The sequence below is a fragment of the Actinia tenebrosa genome, unplaced genomic scaffold (assembly GCF_029948245.1).
Source record: "Actinia tenebrosa isolate PJP-AT-01 unplaced genomic scaffold, QUT_ActTen_1.0 PGA_scaffold3__52_contigs__length_22856419, whole genome shotgun sequence".
NCBI lineage: Eukaryota > Metazoa > Cnidaria > Anthozoa > Actiniaria > Actiniidae > Actinia > Actinia tenebrosa.
This window is the reverse complement of record NW_028292580.1, coordinates 6189814-6212188: the sequence shown is the minus strand read 5'-3', so window position 1 is coordinate 6212188 and position 22375 is coordinate 6189814. Positions and strand designations below refer to the sequence as shown.

At 37.8% G+C, this 22375-nt stretch overlaps 1 protein-coding gene, 1 long non-coding RNA gene and 2 pseudogenes across 2 annotated transcripts in view; 2 read left to right on the top strand and 2 right to left on the bottom strand.

Annotated features, from left to right (window-relative positions):
- LOC116292729 (uncharacterized) overlaps window positions 1–3436 on the top strand; it is a 53022-nt gene extending 49586 nt beyond the window's left edge. The window contains exon 4 of the mRNA XM_089035177.1: window positions 3070–3436. Coding sequence (XP_088891303.1) covers window positions 3070–3416 — 347 coding nt within the window. The 3' untranslated portion in view covers window positions 3417–3436. The remainder of the gene's footprint in view (window positions 1–3069) is intronic.
- LOC148908305 (uncharacterized) overlaps window positions 1–22375 on the bottom strand; it is a 188228-nt gene that overhangs the window by 141131 nt on the left and 24722 nt on the right. The gene's annotated exons all lie outside the window — the stretch shown is intronic.
- On the bottom strand, window positions 3626–5423 carry LOC116287928 (uncharacterized; annotated as a pseudogene).
- Window positions 18486–21651, top strand: LOC116287929 (uncharacterized; annotated as a pseudogene).

Here is a 22375-nt window from a genome sequence, read left to right as displayed (position 1 = left end):
TAAGCACTTGGTGAGGATGGCATCATCTTTGAATGCTTGAACCTCAAGGTGTGAGCATAAGTTAAGGGCATGCTTTGGGACTGGAAAATGGCCGCTTAAGTTTGGCACTCTGAGGGACTGGCATGTCTGCAGCATGCCTGGACCAGAGGGTGTCAAGCGGAAAGCCAGGTTTGTACCCGGAGGGACAGGCTTAGACCGGAGGGTGTCAAGCACAACACAGGGTTGGCACCCGGAGGGACAGGCATAGACCGGAGGGTGTCAAGCACAACACAGGGTTGGCACCCGGAGGGACAGGCATGGACCGGAGGGTGTCAAGCACAACACAGGGTTGGCACCCGGACGGACAGGCATGGACCGGAGGGTGTCAAGCACAGCACAGGGTTGGCACCCAGAGGGACAGGCATGGACCGGAGGGTGTCAAGCACAACACACTGTTGGCACCCAGAGGGACAGGCATGGACCGGAGGGTGTCAAGCACAACACAGGGTTGGCACCCGGAGGGACAGGCATGGACCGGAGGGTGTCAAGCACAACACAGGGTTGGCACCCGGACGGACAGGCATGGACCGGAGGGTGTCAAGCACAGCACAGGGTTGGCACCCGGACGGACAGGCATGGACCGGAGGGTGTCAAGCACAGCACAGGGTTGGCACCCGGAGGGACAGGCATGGACCGGAGGGTGTCAAGCACAACACGCTGTTGGCACCTGGAGGGACAGGCATGGACCAGAGGGTGTCAAGCACAACACACTGTTGGCACCCGGAGGGACAGGCATGGACCGGAGGGTGTCAAGCACAACACACTGTTGGCACCCGGAGGGACTGGCATGTCTGCAGCATGCCTGGACCTAATGGTGTCAAGCACATAGCCATGTTTGTACCTGGAGGTGCTGGGCTGGACTGGAGGGCGTTGAGCACAATGCTGGGTTTGTACCCGGAGGTACTTGCATGTCTGCAGCATGCCTGGACCGGAGGGTGTCAAGCACAACGCTGAGTTTGCATCCGGAGGGACTGGCCTGGACTGGTGGGTGTCAAACACAACGGCTAGTTTTGCACACAGGACTGGCATGTCTACATTATGCCTTGGCGTGGATATTGTAGAATAGTACAATTTGATGGGGATTTTTAAATGGGGTTCTGTGAATGTTTTATTCCTTGAATGTTTTCATTTTATTTTTCAAATAATTATTTATTTATATCTTTTTTTATATAGTAAAGAATACTGCCTCTGTTGCTGCCCATTTTTTTCTTTCCCATTTCAGGTGGTTTTCAGCGAAATCGATCACAATGAATATGATAAAGGAGATGACTCCACCTTACTGCTTTGTGATGGTAAAATATGTCTATTATATTCATGATTATTAACAAAGCTTATTATCTCAAAACATTCCAAAAAAAGAAATAAAAAAATTAGTATAAACAATAAATTATTAGTACACAATTAATGTAGTTGGATGTTTTTTCTTAATTTACAGATGACATGATTGTGAACCTTGAACAACAAGAAAAAGGAAGAAAAAATGGTGAAGAGAGAAAAATGGAAGGGAAAAGGAAAGGGAATTCGAAAGTAGGGAAAAGGAAACGGAAAAGAAAAAGAAGGAAAGGGAAAGAAGGGAAGGGAAAAGGAAAGGGAACCAAGGGAAAACGAAGAAATGGAAAGGGAGGAAGGGGAAAGAAGGGAAAGAGAAAGGGAGGAAAGCGAAAGAAGAGAAAGGGAAAGGGAGGAAAGCGAAAGAAGAGAAAGGGAAAGGGAGGAAAGGGTAAGAAGAGAAAGGGAAAGGGAGGAAAGGGTAAGAAGGGAAAGGGAAAGGGAGGAAAGGGTAAGAAGGGAAAAGGAAAGGGAAAACAGAGAAACAAAAGAAGCAGCGAAAAAGAGGAGAAAATTAAGGAGGGAAAAAGCTAAACGTATAAAGGATGACTAGTCTACTTTATTCGTCACTGGCTTTTTTTCATTTTTGGTCAAACAAACTCGGTTTTGGTGGACGTCATCAAGGCAATACCACAAAATTCCACGGACAGGACACATGCTTATGAAAAAAAATAATTTCCAAATATATATGCCATGGAAAAACTTTGATGTCCACTAAAACTTTCATTGGGAATTGGGATAGATTCTGTAACACATATCATTACAGCTTTTAAAAAAAAAAGTACTGCTGCCATTTTTATATTATATGTATTCTGAATATTAGCAAATACAGTTTGTAGGAAATATGAAACGAGATTTGTTAATATAGGAGTCTGATATTTGCGAGATAATTACTAGTATTAAATTAGCACATGTTATGTAAAAAAAATGAATTCTTATTAAAAATTTAATGCAACAAAAATAAATAAATGTATACTAAGTTAAGAAAAAATAAAACGGAGGTCCTTACATTGCGTCATATCACGCGTCTGTGTTACGTGTGCAATTTTTTACTTCGAATGATTAACGGCTCGAAATAATCGAAAAGAGTCCAACTCCCAAAGTTCCACCTTTTCATCATAAAAACATTTTTATATTCCCATTTTTTATTCCCGTTTTTTTGAAGGCAATTGCAAATAGGAGCACTCCAGTCTTGCCATAAAACGACCCTACAGTATATTTAGAAATTTTGGATTTAATTATTATGCAGGGATATTTTTGTTTAAATTAAATCACAACGAAAAAATATCCAATAAGTCCTCCATAATTTACGTGAAAAGCGGGCCAAAATAATGGCACATTTAATTTTACTTTCTATATGATTAGTACTTTTCTCGGATCCCTTTTCTCGGACTCACGCAATTTCCCGCGTGCTTGTATAACTCAACACGCGCTCGTTTTCTATCTCTTCAATATATAATATAATAGGATAGCGGATAGCTTTGATGTAAGCCTTTGCTTTTTTAACGCACGTATTTCGGTTTGAACTCGATCGTCCCTCGATTTCCAAAAAGCCTCCTCGATCGTCCCTCGATTAAAGCCCCTCGATTGAATCGAGACTCGTTTTTGGGAATCGAGACATGTCGTTAGAGATCGAGACTCGTTCTTGGAACTCGAGACACGTTTTGAAAATCGAGACTCGAAGACCAGTATCCTTGAGAGATCCGTGCTACTTCCTTGTCTGGACCCCCAAAGAGTTGCATGTTGAGGCAATTGAATTTGATCCTGACTTTTGGCAGAGAGCTTTGCTAAAACTTGATGTATTCTTTAAATCATACATGCTGAAAGTTTTACTAGGACTGAGGACAATTTACTTTTGTCCAATATGCGAGAAACTTATTTTAGAGGGCGAGGAACTACCTGAATCCTCACCTGAAAGTAGTGTCTGCTGTGACCACTGTTCAGCCTGGTATCACTTCAAATGTATTCAAGTCATGAACAGTGAACCTGATGAAGAATGGATTTGCAGTGCATGCTTACAGGATATGATGGCTGACTTGCATCACTGATAAGTATATATTACTGAAGATGTCCAAACTGTTGTATAAATAAATCATATTTATTTTTAATATTTAATATTTTCAAAGTTAGAGAACTTGGATTTTTAATAATAGTTGTTATTGTTACATTGAGAAAAAATGCCTAAATCAAACTAAATACATATATATATAGTTTCTCATCGCAATGAAGAAAAAAAAATCAAATCAAGTTTCACACTGTTTGGGACTAGATCTTGTTGTAATCACTTGACTAATGTAGATAACTGTTTGATAAACAAAACAAACTAATAGGCATGGTAGTCAGTTTGAGTTATGACACTCAATCCATAGAGTATCAATAACATCATATAATACTATTGTACAAAGTGTTTTTGTTTTCCACTAGTTTGTTCTCTGTTGAAAAATAAAATTATAATATTGTATTCCAATTAGTGCAGTCACTCACACAAAGGTCCACGTAAGCAAGTCAGTGCACACACAACCTTTACTATGTCATCACATAGGTAAAGGTGGCTCAGAGGAAGCACATTTTTCAAGATACGGAAGTGCTTCAATCGGCCAATGGCTTGTTCTACATAAATCCTTGCATTAGCAATACGTGATGTATTTCTCACTTCACTTGAAACCATTTGCAAGCCTGCAGTTGTGCTAGGAGGAATACACAAAGTTGCATTTCTCATCAGAAGCTCCTCTTTAATTTTGAAGCCACGGTCTGCCATAATTTGGTCATTGCGCTCTACTAGATCTAAAAATCCACAATCTCTCACTATGAACTTGTCAGTTGCCCTGCCTCCATAACACTGAGACACATATGAAGGGGCTCCATTGGGGGTTATCCCAACCAGAAATTTCATTGTACAGTGATGTTTGTACTCAGACCATAGTGCTGCCTGTACATCTAAAGCACTAGGAGTGTCTGTAAACACCTCTGTACAATCTATAATGCAGCGTACATTAGGATAGAGTCTTTGAAATGAATCTGGTAATTCAAGTTTAATTTGACCTTTACTTGGCCACATGATCATCCAGCTAGGTTCTTTTGCCATAAATCTCAACCATGTTGCAACAGTTTTGGACACTAGAGCAGGTGAAATCTTGAATCTAAAGGCAAGATCATGGTTCATCAATCCACATCTTATTTTCATTAAGACCATTAGAAACTCTTGTTCTAAAAGCAATTTTCTTTTGGGTCCCCTTTTGACTGATGGTGGTTCCTCTCTTGCCTCTTCAAACAGTTTAAATATATCATTCAGTTTGTGAATTGTCACTTCATTTGGTTTTTCTTTTGAAACTTGAACTTGACCTTTCCAGTAGGTCATGTTCTTAGCCTTTGGTATTAGACTCTCAAACAAATATTGAAAAATTTTAGCACTAGGTAATCCAGTGTACTCAGTTACCATCCCTTCTCTAGAAATTTCTTCAAAGCACAGGTCGGGGAAAACTATTTCTGGTTCCCAGTCTGAGTCTTCAGACTGTGATTTATCATGTATTTCAACATTATATTCACCACCATCATCATCATCTTCAATCTCCATATCTCCAACATTATCGATTTGTGATGTTGATGTAGCAGGCTCTTCTCTATGCAGAGCTTTTCTTTTTTTCGGAGTGTTACCATACTTGTCTTGAAGCAAGGTCAAAAAGAGTGTTGGGTTTGGATTTACTGAAGTTGGCTCTCCGTCAACAAAATGGTTTGCACACACGTATGTTCCATTACCAGGTGAGAAATTACCTTCCAGTCCTGAAGGTATATTATCAATCCAGATTTTACGTTTGCTCTGAGCTTTTGTGAACTTAAAAAAGCGCATTTTTTAAACATGAGAGCGTATAACATATTTTTGTGGGTATCGATCATCATTATTACATCCACCAACACAGCAGTGAGCTTTTTTAGGTTTCGATGCCATTTCTTTAAATAAAGAATATTCAAAACAGAAACATTCAGTCCCATGTTTAACTTAAATATCGGGCTTTATCTTTGTTTAGATAAATATTCAATAGAAAATTAAAAGGAAACAAAAGAAATCGAAGAACCGTGTTTGTTTTGATTTGCATGCTCGCTCACGTACGCCACGCGGTCGAAGCCCTGACAAACATCGGCTAATATTAAGCTAAATAACGCCTTCTGAAGCTAGATATTCACGCTACAATTATGTTATAGTCTTACCTTTCAGATCCTGGAAGGGTTTTTCTATACATAAAGTTTGAAACTGTAAAAAAGAGAATTTTTGAAGAGGTGTCGCGTCACGCTCGAGAAATTTACAAGAAATGTATGGAGCTTAGTAGCCTGGCCTTGTTATTCCTTGCCTACTCGTCAAAATGGCAAGGAAAACCGTCACTCCAACTATTAAGGTAAGGCATTGCAAAATGGCTGTAAAATGGCTTTTTCCTCTCGACAGGTTCTTGTAGTATCACACAATCTGTAACAGCCATGTAGCAGTGCCGAACAGCGATGGTTAAGTGGCTGTATTTCGATGATAAGCGCTGTCAGCTACATGGCGATTAGACAGCCCGCTGCAAAATGACTTTCACTCCAGTTTAGCTGTGTATTTTAGCCTTGTACAACAGCCTTGTACAACGCTTTAATACGAAAACAATTCTCTCTTAATGTGAAAATTAATTAGAAAACAATATTCTTTTACGATTCCCAGGTATCTGTGGTTTCACCACCCCTCCCCCCAACCCTACCTACAAAATAGCAATTTAAAATATTATTTTAAATTCGTCAAATTTTACAAAGTTTACCTAGGTACGATGATAAACAAGTCATGAAATGTGAAATTCCATTAATATAAACCCTCAAAAAAATGAGAAATAAATTATTTTTCAATTGTATCCTGGCCTTTAAGAAACCACCCCTCCCCCAAAAAATGGCAAATAAAAGATGTCTTTTAAACGTCTTCAACTTTTAGAAAGTTTACCTAGGAACGATAATACACAAGTCATGAAATGTGAATTTTTATCAACATAAACTCTCAAAATATGAAAAATACATTATTTATCTGTAATTGTAGCCTGGTTTTCAAGTAACCACCCTTCTCCACAAGATTTTTTTTTTTTTTCCACATTTTATTAGGAACCAGGTGGTGGTGTGCGACACGGTGCACGTGACTTCAAGCACCCTATCAGATTCAGGTTTCTGCATGTTTACAATTTTCATCGGAAGCGCGTTGTTTCAAATTTTTAGAAGACCAACTACCCAGGAAAAAGTGGTTTTTAAAAGCTTGAGATTCAAAAGCCATTGAATTAGATCTATGTCGAAACGACATGGCGTAGTCCGTCCACCAAGTTCTACTCCATGGAAAAGGGGGAAAAAAGGAAGAAAAAGAACCTCCAAAACGTTTTTTAACGTTTGAATCTGTTGGTTAAAGTACAGGAAAATTGGTAATCAAAACATACGTAAATTCAAACCATAATAAGTTGCAGGCGATAGCTAGATCCTGATATCATGGCGAGCATGGACACAAAAAATACGATAGATATTTCATTTTTATCAGAACAATATACGATAGGATAGATATTTCATTTTTATCAGAATTACGTTTTTTTAAATTTATAACGGTGGCAATAACGATAATATTGTAGTAATCATGCTAATAATGTAGTAATCATGCTAGTCTTTGTGTGTCTTTTTTTAGAGGAATAATCTGAGAACATGTCTATAGCAAGAAAAAGAGTTAGCTGTCCTGGTGCAGTTTATAGCCCTGAACCATGAATTTCCTAAGTCAAGATGGCCAATTCAAAAAGTAATATTTTCATAGGAAAATTGCGCTGCTGCCACCGCTAGTTCCACAGGTCTTCCTAAATGAACACGTGAACAATGACGATTTAATATTTAATCATTAGGGATCTGTCATGAATTAGAGGAGAGGAAGCTGCTTCCATTCTTTTATCAGGATCTCCTTTTGCATACCATTCCCCATTTACTATAGAAAAAGAATTCAATCATCCCCTTCACATGATATGTAAAATGTATCCCCCCCCCCCCCCCCCAACCACACACACACACACTAAAATACATGAGACAAGTCGGATAAAGCAAGATTACCCTCATTTGCTCGTTTAAAAGAAAGTGAGCTGCTAACTTTCCTGGTCTAGAACAGATAGTAACGAGAAATGTATTGCCATTATCTTTCCTCTCACTTTCCTCCACCTCTTCACCATACAAGTTCCTTCTAACTTATTTAACTCATACTCGTTCTTCTTGATTTACAAAGAAATGTATGGGATACTGACAACGTCCTTGCGTTTCTTGGGGTTTTTTGGGAGTCTTTGGACTTTAAACTGCTTTCTTGGGCTTCTATGAGGAAGTTCATTATCTTAATATTCCATTTCCAGTTCTCATCAGGATTCGTAGCCTAATTTACTGGTATATTGAAGCGAACACAACCTAGTAAAGCAAGTGAGGTGACTGAAGGGGTTCCGACCCGATCAAATATTATCTCATTGGCTGTGGATAAAACTTGTCAAAACCTTAGTAAATATACCAAACGTACAGCAGCATAGATAGAAATTCCTTATTAGAAATTCCTAGAGTCGTTATAGGGAACCGCAGTTGATAATGGGTAACATTTTACTTAATTGCCATTGCTCGAACTGAGTCGTCTTCACTCCGGATTGGGAATAATTTATTCCCCGTTTATCAAACAGTTTTTGTGAGTGTTGTAATATTTCAGTGATTATTGTTAAACTCTTAAGAAGTATTTAGTGCAATGCTAAAAGGACTGAAATGAATGGTTGAGACAAAATACCCGTACGATGTCTACGATTAACATAATAATACTACTAGTCACAATATTTTAATTCTTTGCTACCGCTTATAATGCTCTGTAGATTTTTTACCTAAATTTCCCTCGATAGACGATTGTTTTATCTTCAAAGATAGGCATGGCTAGATACTGTGAGACAGGATAGAAAACTAATAGAGTAGAAAATATTATATTCGACTATGAAGTGAAACCATGTTGACCTGCAGAGTAACAGATAAGGAGGACTGAAGCCTATCCCAGAATGCTTTGCGAATGACTGTATATTATCGAAATTTTCGTCATCACGTCATCACTCTTATCAGGCCATTGAAGAGGGAAAGTAAGATGGCGTCCTTCCGAACGCTTCGGGATGTTCAAGCAGATGTTTTTGAAAATTCGTCACTTATATTCATTCATTGTATTTCTAAAACGGATGTTACAATCAGAATATGCAACTTAGCCTGTCTTGAGCTTGTCTTTCGAGAGATTCATCTATCGTTTATTCATAATCTCGCTGAAAGAAGAGTTGCTTTGATACCACGAAATAATGGTTCCAGAAGTGTCGAATCTCTATTTGAGAATATCAACAGCCCTGTTCTTGTCTCTGTAACTTCAAGCTGTAATACTAAGGTAAGCTTTTATATTATATGTGGAGACTGATAAATATGGTTGTTGCGATTTGAAGTTAAAAAACGCTCGCTTGTTAACACGTTTGACCTGCAATCGTTGTTTTTTCGATTTCAGTTTAAGGATTCCCAAGACGCACGAGAAGATCAAACATTGGAAGCGACTCTTATATGGGACCTAGAAGTCGTATCTGCTCCTGGTACGTGCAACGTGCGTCCTGTTCCGATTCCCGACGCGAGTAACATTGACCAGCTACTACCTCCTTTGAATTTAGAAGTCCAGACGTCTTGTAATTGTTTTGCAAACGCTAATGGTTCGCAACAGTGCTTAGTAAATTTTGAGACCTACAGAGAGGCAGAGGAAGACCCATTGACTGGTCTTCTCAATGATCTAGTTTAGAAGACGAAGAAAGTGATGATGCAGATGTCCAAGAAGAACAAAGACTAAACATTGAAGAAAAAAAAGTAGATGAGGATCAAGAGAACAACAGCATTTCTACAATTAACTACATGGAATGCTTTAAGATTGTTGGCTCACACTGGGAACAGAGATATCAGGACAGCCTTGAAATATGCTACAATATCCCTGTGAATAGACAAAAACCTCAAGTAAGAGCAGAACCAGAGCCAGATAACATTTGTGATAAAAATGCCATTAAATTTGAAGTCCACCACATTGGACAATGGCATATTATGGGATACTGTTGGGTAAAAAAAATTCCCAAACTGAAAAGAGCTCTTGCAAGACATTCTATTGTCAGCATCGTCATATACAATTTGAGGCGGATATGGGTGCCCCAAATAAGCCAGTTCCGCTACATTGGAGGAGTGAACATTGTTAAACAAGGGAGATGGGAAAAAGATGACCTACAGAATGTTTACAATTCTAATATTCCTGTGTAGAACTAATGGTTGGATTTTCTTGAGTCTTTAGGTATTCGCATAAATAAACCTAATGTGGGAAACACAGTTAGAGTAGTGGTGAGAGTGCTTGCCTCTAACCAAGGCGACACGAGTTCAAGCCCCTCCACTGTTAATATTCCCATTTATTATTTATTTAAATACATTGTGAACTCTTGCAGTGCAGCAGAATGCAGCTCAAAGAGGAGAAAGAAACAATAAGTCCTCATGGACAGGAAATTGAAATTCTTTTTTTCAAATTATGCACCTATCAACAGCTTTCTGAATGGGATATGTGGGGCATTACACAGGGTTTGGCTACAAACATTGTCCTTGCGGTCAGGGAAAATGCTTGACTTTGTTTTTGGATACTCAAATTCGGATGAATATAATAAAATATGATTTAATGACTCTGGGGACTTTGAAAACAAAGATTTCCCACACACCCCTAGGAAAAATTATTGTAAAGAATGATTCTATTATTCTACAATTTCCCTGATTGGTTAAAGGGTAGCCCCTTCAGGAAAGCTGCTGATAGGTGCATAAAGCTGCTTTGTTGTTGTGTAAAAGGAGTGAACCAAAGCACATGGGTCATTTTTCTAATACAACCTGCATGAATTTTAATTGCCAACTTGTTTTAGTTCAAATACAAAAATAGTCTATTGGCTTGTATTTTACTGTTTCAGGAAAAATGTCACTCAGAAGGTACTTTTTTGTCACTATAGATTGCATGTTAATTTCTTTTATGAGCTAGCATACACTACTTGCTCATAAATTGTTAAGACAGTAAGGTTGATGTAATAGTATTTCCTGAACTCTAGATGTGATTCTAGTCATATTCATGTGAGTAGGAAGAGACCATGACAGTCTGAGCATTTGTCAATGGCTGCTCAGTGATTATACATGCATGTTTATCTACAGTACCATGACTGTAGCTAAGTGTTATGTGTTTCTCACTCAGATGAAATTGACTCCATTCTAGATCTTATCTCTCTAAGCTTTGATTAGGCAAACAAATCGCATGAATATATTCCAAAGCATGAATAACATCTATTTCAAGTTATAAGTCATTTCTTGCGTTGAAGGGACTGACCATAATAATTACCGGTACAGAGAATTATACAGCTTCTACTATAAAAAAGCTCCATGTGCAGACTTGCAGCATCTCACTGAATTTGAAAACGTGTTTTCAAAAACAAAGAGTAGCTGAAGTATACAAGTCATATTGAAAACAAAAGTACATCATTATTTTTATCAATAATGAATTCCACATGACAAGACTTGTGCTTCAAATGAAATTCTTATCTCATGAAATCTAGATCTGCTATATGAAAACAAAGCTTAAGGAAATCCCAAATTTTTTGATTGCATTGCCAGGATAGAATATTTCCAGGGTACAGCAGCAACAATGATACTGCAATATTTTGGTAATAAGAATTAAAATCTTTTACCTTACTATTCCCCTCCATGCACACTTAAATTCTTTCAGTGTAAACACATTTCCGAGAACTCTGTGTAGCAGACCAATCATTGCTTCCACATCATCTGTTGACCCAGCTCTAGCTGGGGTGCTCTTCATAACCAATTTCGGTATTGAGACATCTACGGTGTTCCATGCTCTCTATGTTCGTTATGATAGCTATCACAGTCTCTCTTGAAAAACCACAGATATTTCTGACAGGTTTACAAAAGGATATTTCTTCTGTCAATTTCATTAATTAAGAATATTTTCATTGCATTCATTTGCAAAAAACAATTTGAAGGCCTCTTTCTTCCTTTCTTTTTTGCTTGAGAGAGTATTCCCAGCAGTCCATTGAGTCAGCACATTCATTGCAGAGACAACTTCATGCAAAGGCAACTTCTCACGATAGGCATGGCTACACTTCTTCAAGTGAGTACTTTAAGATTAAGTGCTTAAGATTGCTTCAAAACGCAAATATCATTTTATTTCATACGTACTAAGATTTATCCACGATAAAAAGCCCGCGTAAAATTCGTACCAAATATGCATTCAACCAATCAGAAAAGAGAACGACTATTTTTCACTCTCGTTCGTCCAATCAGAAGCGTGAACGATTGTGCTTCATTTTGGCAGGATCCAATTATCATGAAACTTGTGAGAGATTTTCAACACGAGAAGATAAATTGCGTATCTCCAAGCGCCCATGTAATACTCTGTTTATTATATAATTATCAATGAAGTATGTTTTGGCTTTTTCAGCCAATTCTTTCCGTGTATTTTGAATAGCCATCGCAATGGTGTTATTCTCACACGTGAAAATAACATGTTATTTTCACGTGTGAAGATATCAATTTTTCGAAATAGAGAAAAATAGACATTTTATAGTTAATTATATAATAAAGACAATTTACGTGTCAATATTTATACCGATTTATAAAAATAGTTATGATTTAGGTTATGGTAATTATGATAATGTTGTACGTGATGATGACGATGTTGATTACAATAATCCTCATAATCAAGGCGAAGAATGTGGATTTAGATGTTCATTTTAATGGATGGCCGCCTTTGTCGCGTGGTTGATTAAAGTTTTGACTTTGAACATATCAAGTTTGAAGAACACAACATGTTTTTGTAACGCTTTACAAGGTTTTGAAACTTTTTATTAACGTTTTATTTCGTCACTAAATCACTAAATTTGCAAAAACTATGCGCATAATTTAAAGAATTCTAGTTAATTTTCTCAATATTTTATTTTATCAACAATTTGGTTAAATATCCAAACTTTTTTGACAGCTGTGAAAAGCGGGAGCGACTCGGGAGCATGTGAAAAGATCGCTATTATACCATCACAGTTCTTTTCCAAGTTAGACTAGCTCAGTGTTACAATGTCTCTTGTACAACTCAAAGTGTATTATCCCTATTACTCGATTGAAAGAACAATCTTTATTAACGAGGAAGATTTATTTAAGATGAACTTTTATGCCTTCAAAGAGAATATTTTGGAGGAGATACCACACTTGAAAAAGTCTTTAGACTTCCGGCTGACTGTTCAAGATCATGGCAGTGAAGTTGATGTATATAGCGCACTAAGACAGACCATAAAGTCTGTCTGCGCGGGCGTGGGACTCGGGGTGGCGAGGGGCATGTCTCGTCTATGATCTAGGCTATTCTATATACTCTATATTTTATTTTTTATTATTTATCTATTTATTTAATTTTCCCATAGTTAGCGTGATAACTTAATGTATAGTTCCTGCTGACAATAAAATGTAGATGTAGATATACTTTCTTTTTCCAACATCAATTGAGAATGATTTTAGAGACAAGCTCCACAAAAGCTATTGAAGTCAAGGCACTTGTGTTTGATGCACCATGTCTAACATCTCCCCCAAGAAAGAAACCTCTTGCTTATAACTCACCTTCTGTGTCAGATAATCGACCGTCAAGCTCAACATCGAAAAAAAAATCGCTTTTACTGACTTGCCAGTATTTGCCAATTTTATAGCATGAGCTAGAAATGTCTTCTACTGCCTCAATGACTGCTAGCTTTAAATCGTTTTTCGCGTTGTGTGCCAGCCTTCCATTCAGCAAACCATTGACTTTATTGAAACAAAACTCCACTGGGTTCAAATTTGGCGAACAGGCTATTGTTATCGTAGCAGTATAAATATGACCGATCTGACTTTTATTCTTCACTTGACTCTAAAGATGACTTTCGATCAGGTTGTCGAAACGGCAGTCACATAAAACACATCAAACAGTCCCTCTCAGGACTACATCCACCCGCATGATCATATTACTTCGATTAACATTCATTCTCCTGGGTTCAGGCTTGAAGGGATGAAGGGATGAAGTACAGTAGCAACTCTAGCATTGCAAGTTAGTGTCATCGGCGACGAGTACGGTAGTTTTGTCCTTAGCAGATTTCACAGCCGTCTTAGCTATCAGGACATCAGTGTCGCCTTTGGAATGGCGGTGAAATGAGCAAACATTTTATGCTCTAATTTATTCATTTTGATTACCCATTCTTTCTTTTATTCTTTAAAGTAGGATGGAATTTTAATTTCATAAGAAAAAGAATCATAATCTTCCAAACTATATTTGTATTTATAGTCATCTAGTATACTATCATAACGTCTTGAAACTTACGACTGCAGAGCATCATTTATTTTCATTCATGTTTTCCTCCATGAACAAACAAGAATGACGATGTCCCAGACAAAATATTGGTATCAAATCACTCGCGGGTCAAGTAATGAAAGCCCCTTTGTTCAAAAATAACTTAATAACGGTTACTTAATGAGTTGAGGTTTTTGGGAATGGAAATTTTGTTGGTGTCATAAATTTGACTAGGAAACGACTACCACTTGTTTGGTAGGACTAATGATATAGTATTTCAGTATAATTACCCACAATAATTTCCATTTCTGATTACCACGTAAATCGAAATGTCGTATTTTTCACATGCTTATACGAATATCTTTATCCATTACTTTTCTCACAATATGATACCGATAAGCCCTTGTAATATATGGCTTTTTTAAAACTTTCTTTATCACAGCTTTCACTAAATCAAAGACTTCCTCTCGTTGTAATACGAATCTCGATTTTCTCTATCATCCGTCAATATGCCATTCTCCTATATGGGCTTTCGATTCGTCGTCGAATATTACCGCACTCAATTCTTTCTTTAAGGTCATTATTACGCAGACGCTTTTAAGTATCAAAATTCGCATTAAAATACGAACCAGATATCATTATGGCCAATGGTCATGGCATAAGAACCAAAACTTTATTCTCCTCTCGCATTCACTTCTTGGTTCGTCGTTGGCACCTATACATGATCAAAGTTTTTCAAGGTTTTTCCAAGCGATATTCAAGAGGTTGCGATAAAAGAATTGACTACGATCGATGGAGGCGAAGTTCCCACCAAATGGTTCGCAGGGTCAAAGTCGGATGCAAACAAGAATCGAACTCAAAATGTTTTCGTGTCATCGACGCTTGGTGCATTTGCAGGCATTCTGAGCTCATGCAAGGAGGAAAGAACGAAAACTTTGGGTCTAGTCAAGCACATATTGGACCTTATTCAAGAACAGAGGCTTGACAACGAAGACGTTTCGACCCCTAATAAAAAGGATAAGAGACCATTACTTGATGAAAGAAAGCAAAATCATGCCCATTCCAAGCTGAGCCAGCCAAATCAAATCCATTCCCAGCCGACTAGCCCTCCTTCAAATCTCATTCAGCCCAGCCCGCCTAATCTTATAAATCAGTCCAGCCCACCAAAACTTAATTATTTCAAGCAGAGCACGCCAAATCTTGATTGCAGTTTTTCTTCATGTACTAGTGGCAGCTTGTATATACGAAGAGACAAAGTAAGAGAAAGATGAAAGCGAGTGTTCCAAAAACCAAAAGAGGAGGACAATATTGTGTTGCTGGTGCACCAAACGATCAAAGCTGCACCAGCTTGAGCTATTCTGAAGGCATAACTATGTATCAGTTTCCTGTTGACCCCGTTATACGAGAAAAATGAGTGAAGTTCGTGCAAAGGCATAGGAGAGATTCTGGGGAATCCGTAAACAAATATGCTGCCCCTTGCTCGGCTCATTTTGAAGATTCGTGTTATTTGCGAAGACCTCTACTTATTGAGGGAATGGCTATGAAAATGAACAAGGCTTTAATAAAGGGTTCAGTCCCAACTCGAGCTACGGTGATACCAGCTAATCAACTTTATTATTGCATTCAATATTACGTCCAATAATGTAGTTAATAATAATGTTGTCCTAAATCTACCTTTAATATAAAGGATCACTTCGACTGTACTTCATCTAACGCCATCTACTGCATTCAATGCTCTTATTGTAACATGCTGTATGTTGGAAAAACTGGACGAAGATTAGGTGATCGTTTCAGAGACCACCTTTACGATATTCCAATAAAGACCTCTCTAAACCAGTTTCTTGACATTTTATTTCTGCGAACCACTCGGAAACTAATGCTATTGTTTTTAGTCATTGCTTAAAACATGGTAGCAATAGTTCACGCAAAACAAAAGAAATGCGCTTGATTTTAAGTGCTAGTCATGCTGTTTCTATCAACTTAGTAGATTGTCTGGTCCATCAGATTATTGACCATCCCGATTTCAAAAAAGCCTTACATTTAAGGCGTTCTTTAAGTGAAGTTTCATCTAATTCTTCTACTGTTCAAACATCACAGACGAAACCTCAAACGTCTGCATTGAGCTTACAACCCACCCGGGAACCCGAAGTGCAAGAAAATATAACCAGAGTGGAAACACCGGTACAGGAATTAACGAGAATATTACACAGAAATAATGCTACTGCACCAACACAGTATGTGCTATGAACGACTTGGGGCCCCGCTGGCCGTGGTAGTTGTAGACAGCGAAGGTAGACCGAAAACGGGCACATTTAGCAAAGAGGTTGTTTTGTTACGGTGGCCAGATAAATGCATTACAAAGGGGAGGCAAAAGCAGAACTGCAGCGGCTAGGTCATGTTATCAGTTCATTTACCTTTGAGAAAAAATTGTCAGCCAGTGTTCTGCACAGGAAGTAGTTATCCACCTTTGACACGAATGAACCGTCAATTGCAAATATTACCTGTGAACCCAAGTAAGTGAAATGTTTGTTGAATTTAATAGCTAAATTAATTAACATGAAAAAGACGTTTCTACTTTGTCTGATTTCTTTTTGATAACGAATGGCGTCATCATGTCATCTTGCATGCGAAGTATCTTACCATAAATTCAAAATTTATGTCATTTATCATTTGTATTTAGAAGTTTCAGTAATGGTCTGATTATGTTCAGTCTATCTAATTGATGAAATCGTCAATGTTTACCTTTGATGAAATTGCTTATCAATACGTAGCAATCGATATAAATTCACATGCCAATCAAATGATTCATATTGAAAATTGATGATCAATATTAATTAATTTCTATTGACCGATATTGTTTTATTGATTGGTTTCTAAAAATTTCACTTCAGAGTTGAATGCAGACGGTACAGTATTAAAAAAACTGGGTAAATTGATTCAGTTTTTCCAGCTCACAAAGGAAACATCACCGACTTTTATTTGTAACATGTAAGATGAGCGTGACCGCGCGTTATTGTTAGGGTCCCGAGGGATTTTCGGTGACTTTTTAAGAGCGAGGTTGAGCGTGGAGGGGGCGCGAATTCTTGTATTCGAGCTTGAATAGTTTAAAAAGGTAGACAACCTTTGAAAGAGGCCAAAGCTATTCCTAAAAGCAAGGACTAAACAAAGTTGTTACATTTTGGAATCTGATAAGGGACTATTTCATTGATTTAGTAGATATCAGCACAGACTCCATGGCTGAAGACTCTAAAATCCGTTCTTATCTGCTTACTCACGTTGGACATAATGAGGCTACGTACTCAGGCTTCTACCTCGCAGTCTAACAGTCTAAAAAAACTGAAACACATGAAGAGGCAGGTGCTGTGCTCAAGGTGAAAAAAAGGTTTATCACTTCCATGATCAGTCCCACAAGTTCAAAACCTGAAGCAACGCCTCAATCATTCAGTGTCGAAACAGTCCAAGCATGGAAATGAAGGTGAGCTCTATGCCATAACCTTGAAATGTGTTGAAGAAAGCCAAAAAGGAGACAATTTCCTTCGATTCAAGGAGCACCCGAAAGAATCGCTCTTTTAGTTGATGAGAGGAAGAAAAATGATGTTGAGCATTTTTGTACGAATCCCTTTAAACCAACATATCGTCACCACTTGCTTTTAACAAGGCAATACCAAAAAAAAAACCAGTTCTATTACGACCAACGCTTATCCATAAGCATAAAGATCAAGAAGTATTCATCTACCTTGGAAGCAGTCACGTGGTGATCTAAAAGCTTTGAAGCAGTTGTGGGACACTAAAGAAATGAAGGCACGTAACACATCCTCCTGTGTTCCATAGCTGGTTTACCAGATACGATTCAAATAATGCAAAGGATGTGCTACTCTACTCTATCAGACAGGTATGGGCTTAGGGTATGACTTTTATTATAATAATAAACATTAATAATTATAATTTAATTAATAAATGCATAAATAAGAAACGTCAACATTTTTTCCATAAGTATTGTATTTTTAATAAGAACTTAACAGGTCGTAAGACAAGACAAAACCTAAAGTCAGTCAAAGGCAGTCAAATAAATAAAAGTGAGCTCACAATTAACAGCACACGACAAGGAATAACACCGAAGTCAAACGTGAATAATCAACAAGCAGCTGTGAGCGAAAATAGTTGTGAGCGTACTTATTTTTGAGTGTCTTAAAACCCTTCAATGGCACGATCAGGAGGCTAATAAGAAACAGTTAACAAAAATACATACTATAATGCCAATCTTGTGCGGTTGTGGACTAAGAATCAGGAATTTGATGCTTCCCTTTATCTAGAGATCAATGGCATTTACAAAGAATGTCTCTCGTACACAAAAAATTGATAAATACCAATTTAAATTTAAATGTTGACTTGCAATTCAGTGACGCAATGTTAGTGAGGTAACTATTGTTTTTACTCATTTAAGGACATTGGTTGAAAGACCATCATGCTTTAGATCACAATCAGAGACTTATTCAACATATAAAAGCCATAACACAGCCAAAGGGCTCATTGAGATTGCCCCCAATGGTGCTATAACTTATGTTTCCAATCTCTATGGTGGTCACTGCAGTGATAGAGCCATTGTGGAACATTGTGGCATTCTGTTGTTACTAGAAGAGGATGACTATGTAATGGCAGATCGTGGTTTTCAAATTCAAGACCTGATCAAGAAAAGGCACACTTAAACATACCCCCCTTCATGCGAGGCAAAGATAGTTTGGATCCTGATGAAGAAGATGAGACAAGAGAAATTGCATCAGTACGTATTCACGTAGAACGAGCAATCGAAAGAGTGAAAATTTATAACATCCTAAGACAAGTCATACCAAATTCAATGTCTGAGGACTTGAATAAAATTTGGAAAGTGTGTTCCTTGTTTGTATATTTAGGGAGTATACAACCAGGTTATCTAAATGCATATGATCCTAGAAAATATTAAACTGACCCATAATCTCTTGGAAGCTTTATTTCTTGAACAGTTTGATGGGTATCCATCAGCTTGAAATGTAGATATAGACATGATAACTTGGTTAACCTTTTTTATGTTAAAGGACTTGTTTGCAATTGTGTTTGCAACAATGTTAGAGTACAGACAGTACTCTGTAAAATAAAAATTGCTATTTTGTCCTAAATGATGCTAATAGCCCACTTTCGATATTCTGGTTGAGAGATCACACATAAAGCAATTTAAGATGAGGCTCCAGGGAAACCAAAAAATATAATTAGGTTTATCTATTGTTTTCCCGGAGCCTCATCTTCAATTCCTTTGTGTTTGATCACTCAACCAGAATATCGAAAGTGGGCTATTAAATGATAGAAAACAAAGACGTTTATACTGGGCAACTCGGAAGCTGTAGGATAAACCTATATCAAAAAACGTTTTAGTAGAATCTGTAAATTGAGTTCTCGTTTCCTACAATTTACGCTTTTATAATTATTATTTTATATTAGGCAAAGAATCTATGGCTTTCTTAGAGAAAAACAACATCAACTACATTCCTACACCAGCCGAGTCGCCTAATTTGAAAGCAATCGAAATGCTTTGCACCAATTGAAAGACCACTTGCGGCGAAGAGTTAAGCCAAGTCACAAGCAAGAACTTGTGAATGGTATTCTTGATTTCTGGAACACCATCCCACCAGAAGTCTATGAATTATAATTCAAAACCAATACCAACACTAGAGAGAGCAGCACAAAGAAGTATACCATGCCTATCACATTACATAAAGACCGCGCACGCGGGCGTCGCAACAATCACATGACCAGTTGTTATCACATGACTTGATTAGGCAGGTATTTCAAAGGCTTCACGTACAACGTCGTACAAAACCCGTACAAGTACTATTTCAGTTCACGGAACCAAGATTTAATCCAGTGTTAATATGCGATCGAAGCTCGTATCAGCAATCAGCGTCTATATTTCTTTTCTATAGGGATTTAGTTTAAAACGCTATTCCCTGTATTTCATACAGAATTGGTGAAGTGGAGACTCCACGATTTGCCTTTGATATTCTGGTAATAGACGTGTCTAGAATTAAAGTGTAACCTTCAAATGAAATATGGTGTTTGACAGCAAGAAGCTTTGCCCGAGAGGAGGACCTCCGAATTAAATTTTTTCTTGATATCAATTATTAACACTTGTAGAGGTCACTAGGACCAGGCCCTGTTTAATTAGCTTATTTAGTTTCATTTCCTCTTAATTATTTGCGGTTTAATCAGTTCTCCTTTATGATTTCTTCTTTCTATGTACTTTGTAACTTGATCATTAGCGTGCTCCCGCGTACGTAATTAGACAGGCGAATCATTCTTTCAAGTAAGACCGTGTGCGTTGTGACCACATTGTGTTGTGCCTTCTGTAATCGTGTTTCTGTAAACTGTCTTTGGCTATTTTAGATGCAAGAGGGAACCGATATGTAAGCACCTATTTTTTCTAGTACTATTTGCACAGAGTTCTGTTTTGATGAAATACACATTAGTACAAACTTCAAACCAAGAGCAATAACTGGTAGAAATTATTTCCTTGCTCATCAAGTTTATAAGACATTTCTATTTTCATGTGGAATTGGTAAACACAGACTGCAGAGCTTAAAATGCCATATTCAAAATCATGGAATAGCTCCAATAAGGCACGACAATACTTCTCACTTGCCGCATGTGTTTTCACATGAAACAGTAACAAGAACTGTAAGTTTCATAAAACATTTTGCAGTTGAACAAGCGGTTGCACTGCCAGGTAGAGTTCTACAATTTAAAAGTGATAAAGTCCAGCTGCTACCATCTTCTGAATCAAAAGCATCTGTCTGACGAAAGTATAAAACTGCTTCAGAGGAAGCAAATGTAACTGCTGTTAGTTATCCAAAATTCGTTGATCTCTGGAACACTTTCACTCCATATATTCTGATAATGACTCCGGCCACTGACCTCTGCCAAATGAACAACACCAAGATATCTAGAAATGTGAGTGTAAGTGACCAGGATAAGGCCAAGTACCTTCAAGAGCAAGAAACACACTTAAAGGAAGCTCAGGCTGAACGTGAATTATGAAAGCCTGCATTTCCAACTGTAAAGAGGCAATGAAAAGTAGTGATATTAACCTCTTATCTGGTAACCCAAGCTGCTCTTTTGAAGGAACTGTTCACTATTCCTACGATTATGCCCAACAAGTTCACATTCCGTCTAATCCACAACAACCCGGGCCAAGCCAATATTTCAAAGTTCCGCGGAAATGTGGCCTGTTTGGTATATGTTGTGAGGGTATACCCAGGCAAGTAAATTATTTAATTGATGAAGCCGTAGATACAGCTAAATGTGCCAACACAGTTATTAGCTATGTTCATGACTTTTTTACATCACAAGGGGCAGGAGAGAGAAATGTTCAGGTTCATGCTGATAACTGTGGTGGGCAAAACAAAAATAATTATGTAATTTGGTATTACTGTTGGAGAGTTCTTTGTGGCCAACACCACACAATACTATATTCTTTCTTAATTGCGGGATACACTAAATTTAGTCCTGACTGGTGTTTTAGTTTGTTAAAGCAGTCGTTTAGAAGATGCTATGTGTCATCCCTTCTCGACTTATTAGAGGCTGTAGACAAGTCAACAGGGAAATAAAAGGAATTAGTAAGTTTCACCATTTTAGATTTTCGAAAGAGCACCCAGGAGTAGTTAACTGTCAAGAGCTTATAGACTCTCCCGAAATAATACACTAAGTATTGAAAGACCTCTCAATCAAACCACCATATCGGCCTCCTGAAAATTATCATTCCTAGGGGTCCAGATGGAGATAGAAGGCAATATTTGTACAACGAAATTAGGAAGTTCTGTTGGCCTGGCACTGAAGATATGATAGCGTCTTTACCATAACATTTGTCAGCTATCAACAATAAGTATTGTAGTGAACTTGAATAGTTGCACACAGAAAAGACTGGAGATAATTGTAGCTACTCAGGGGAGAAAGCGTTGTGTGATGACACTGAAAGTGGCTGTGTGGGAGACTACGTATACAGTCAATTCAAAAAACGTTGTCGTCGACCGGCTCAAGCCTACGCGACTGGACCGAAAGGAATATGGGTAAAAATCACTGAAGCAGTTAAATATTCGTTCTGAATTGATTGTTTCCGCTAGTAATAAGATAATAACGGCTAGAAAAAATCCATAGAATGCATGTCTTCGGGTTTAGGAAAAGAAAAACAAAGTAGTTATGATTTAGTTCACAATTCCGAAAATATGAAGGCATTAAAAAAACGTCTCCTTCAACACTTCCCGCTCGTCTACAAAGGTTCGTGCTGTAAACCAGGCATAACTAGTCAGATAAAATTATGGAGTCAACTCGGCTTCAATGATTACTAACCCAAAGTTCCTTTCGGTCCAGTCGCGTAGGCTTGAGTTGGTCGACGACAACATTTTTTGAATTGACTGTATACTAGTAACTCATCAGAAGTGTAGAAATTATTAATTTTATATAAAAATAACATTTATATGGAAAATATGGCTTTGTGCAACGCCGTTTGTTGTCCTAATGGTGGGACCTAACTACATAAGACAAGCGCTGGTTAATCAGGTAAATTTAATGCATGTCAACGCGTGC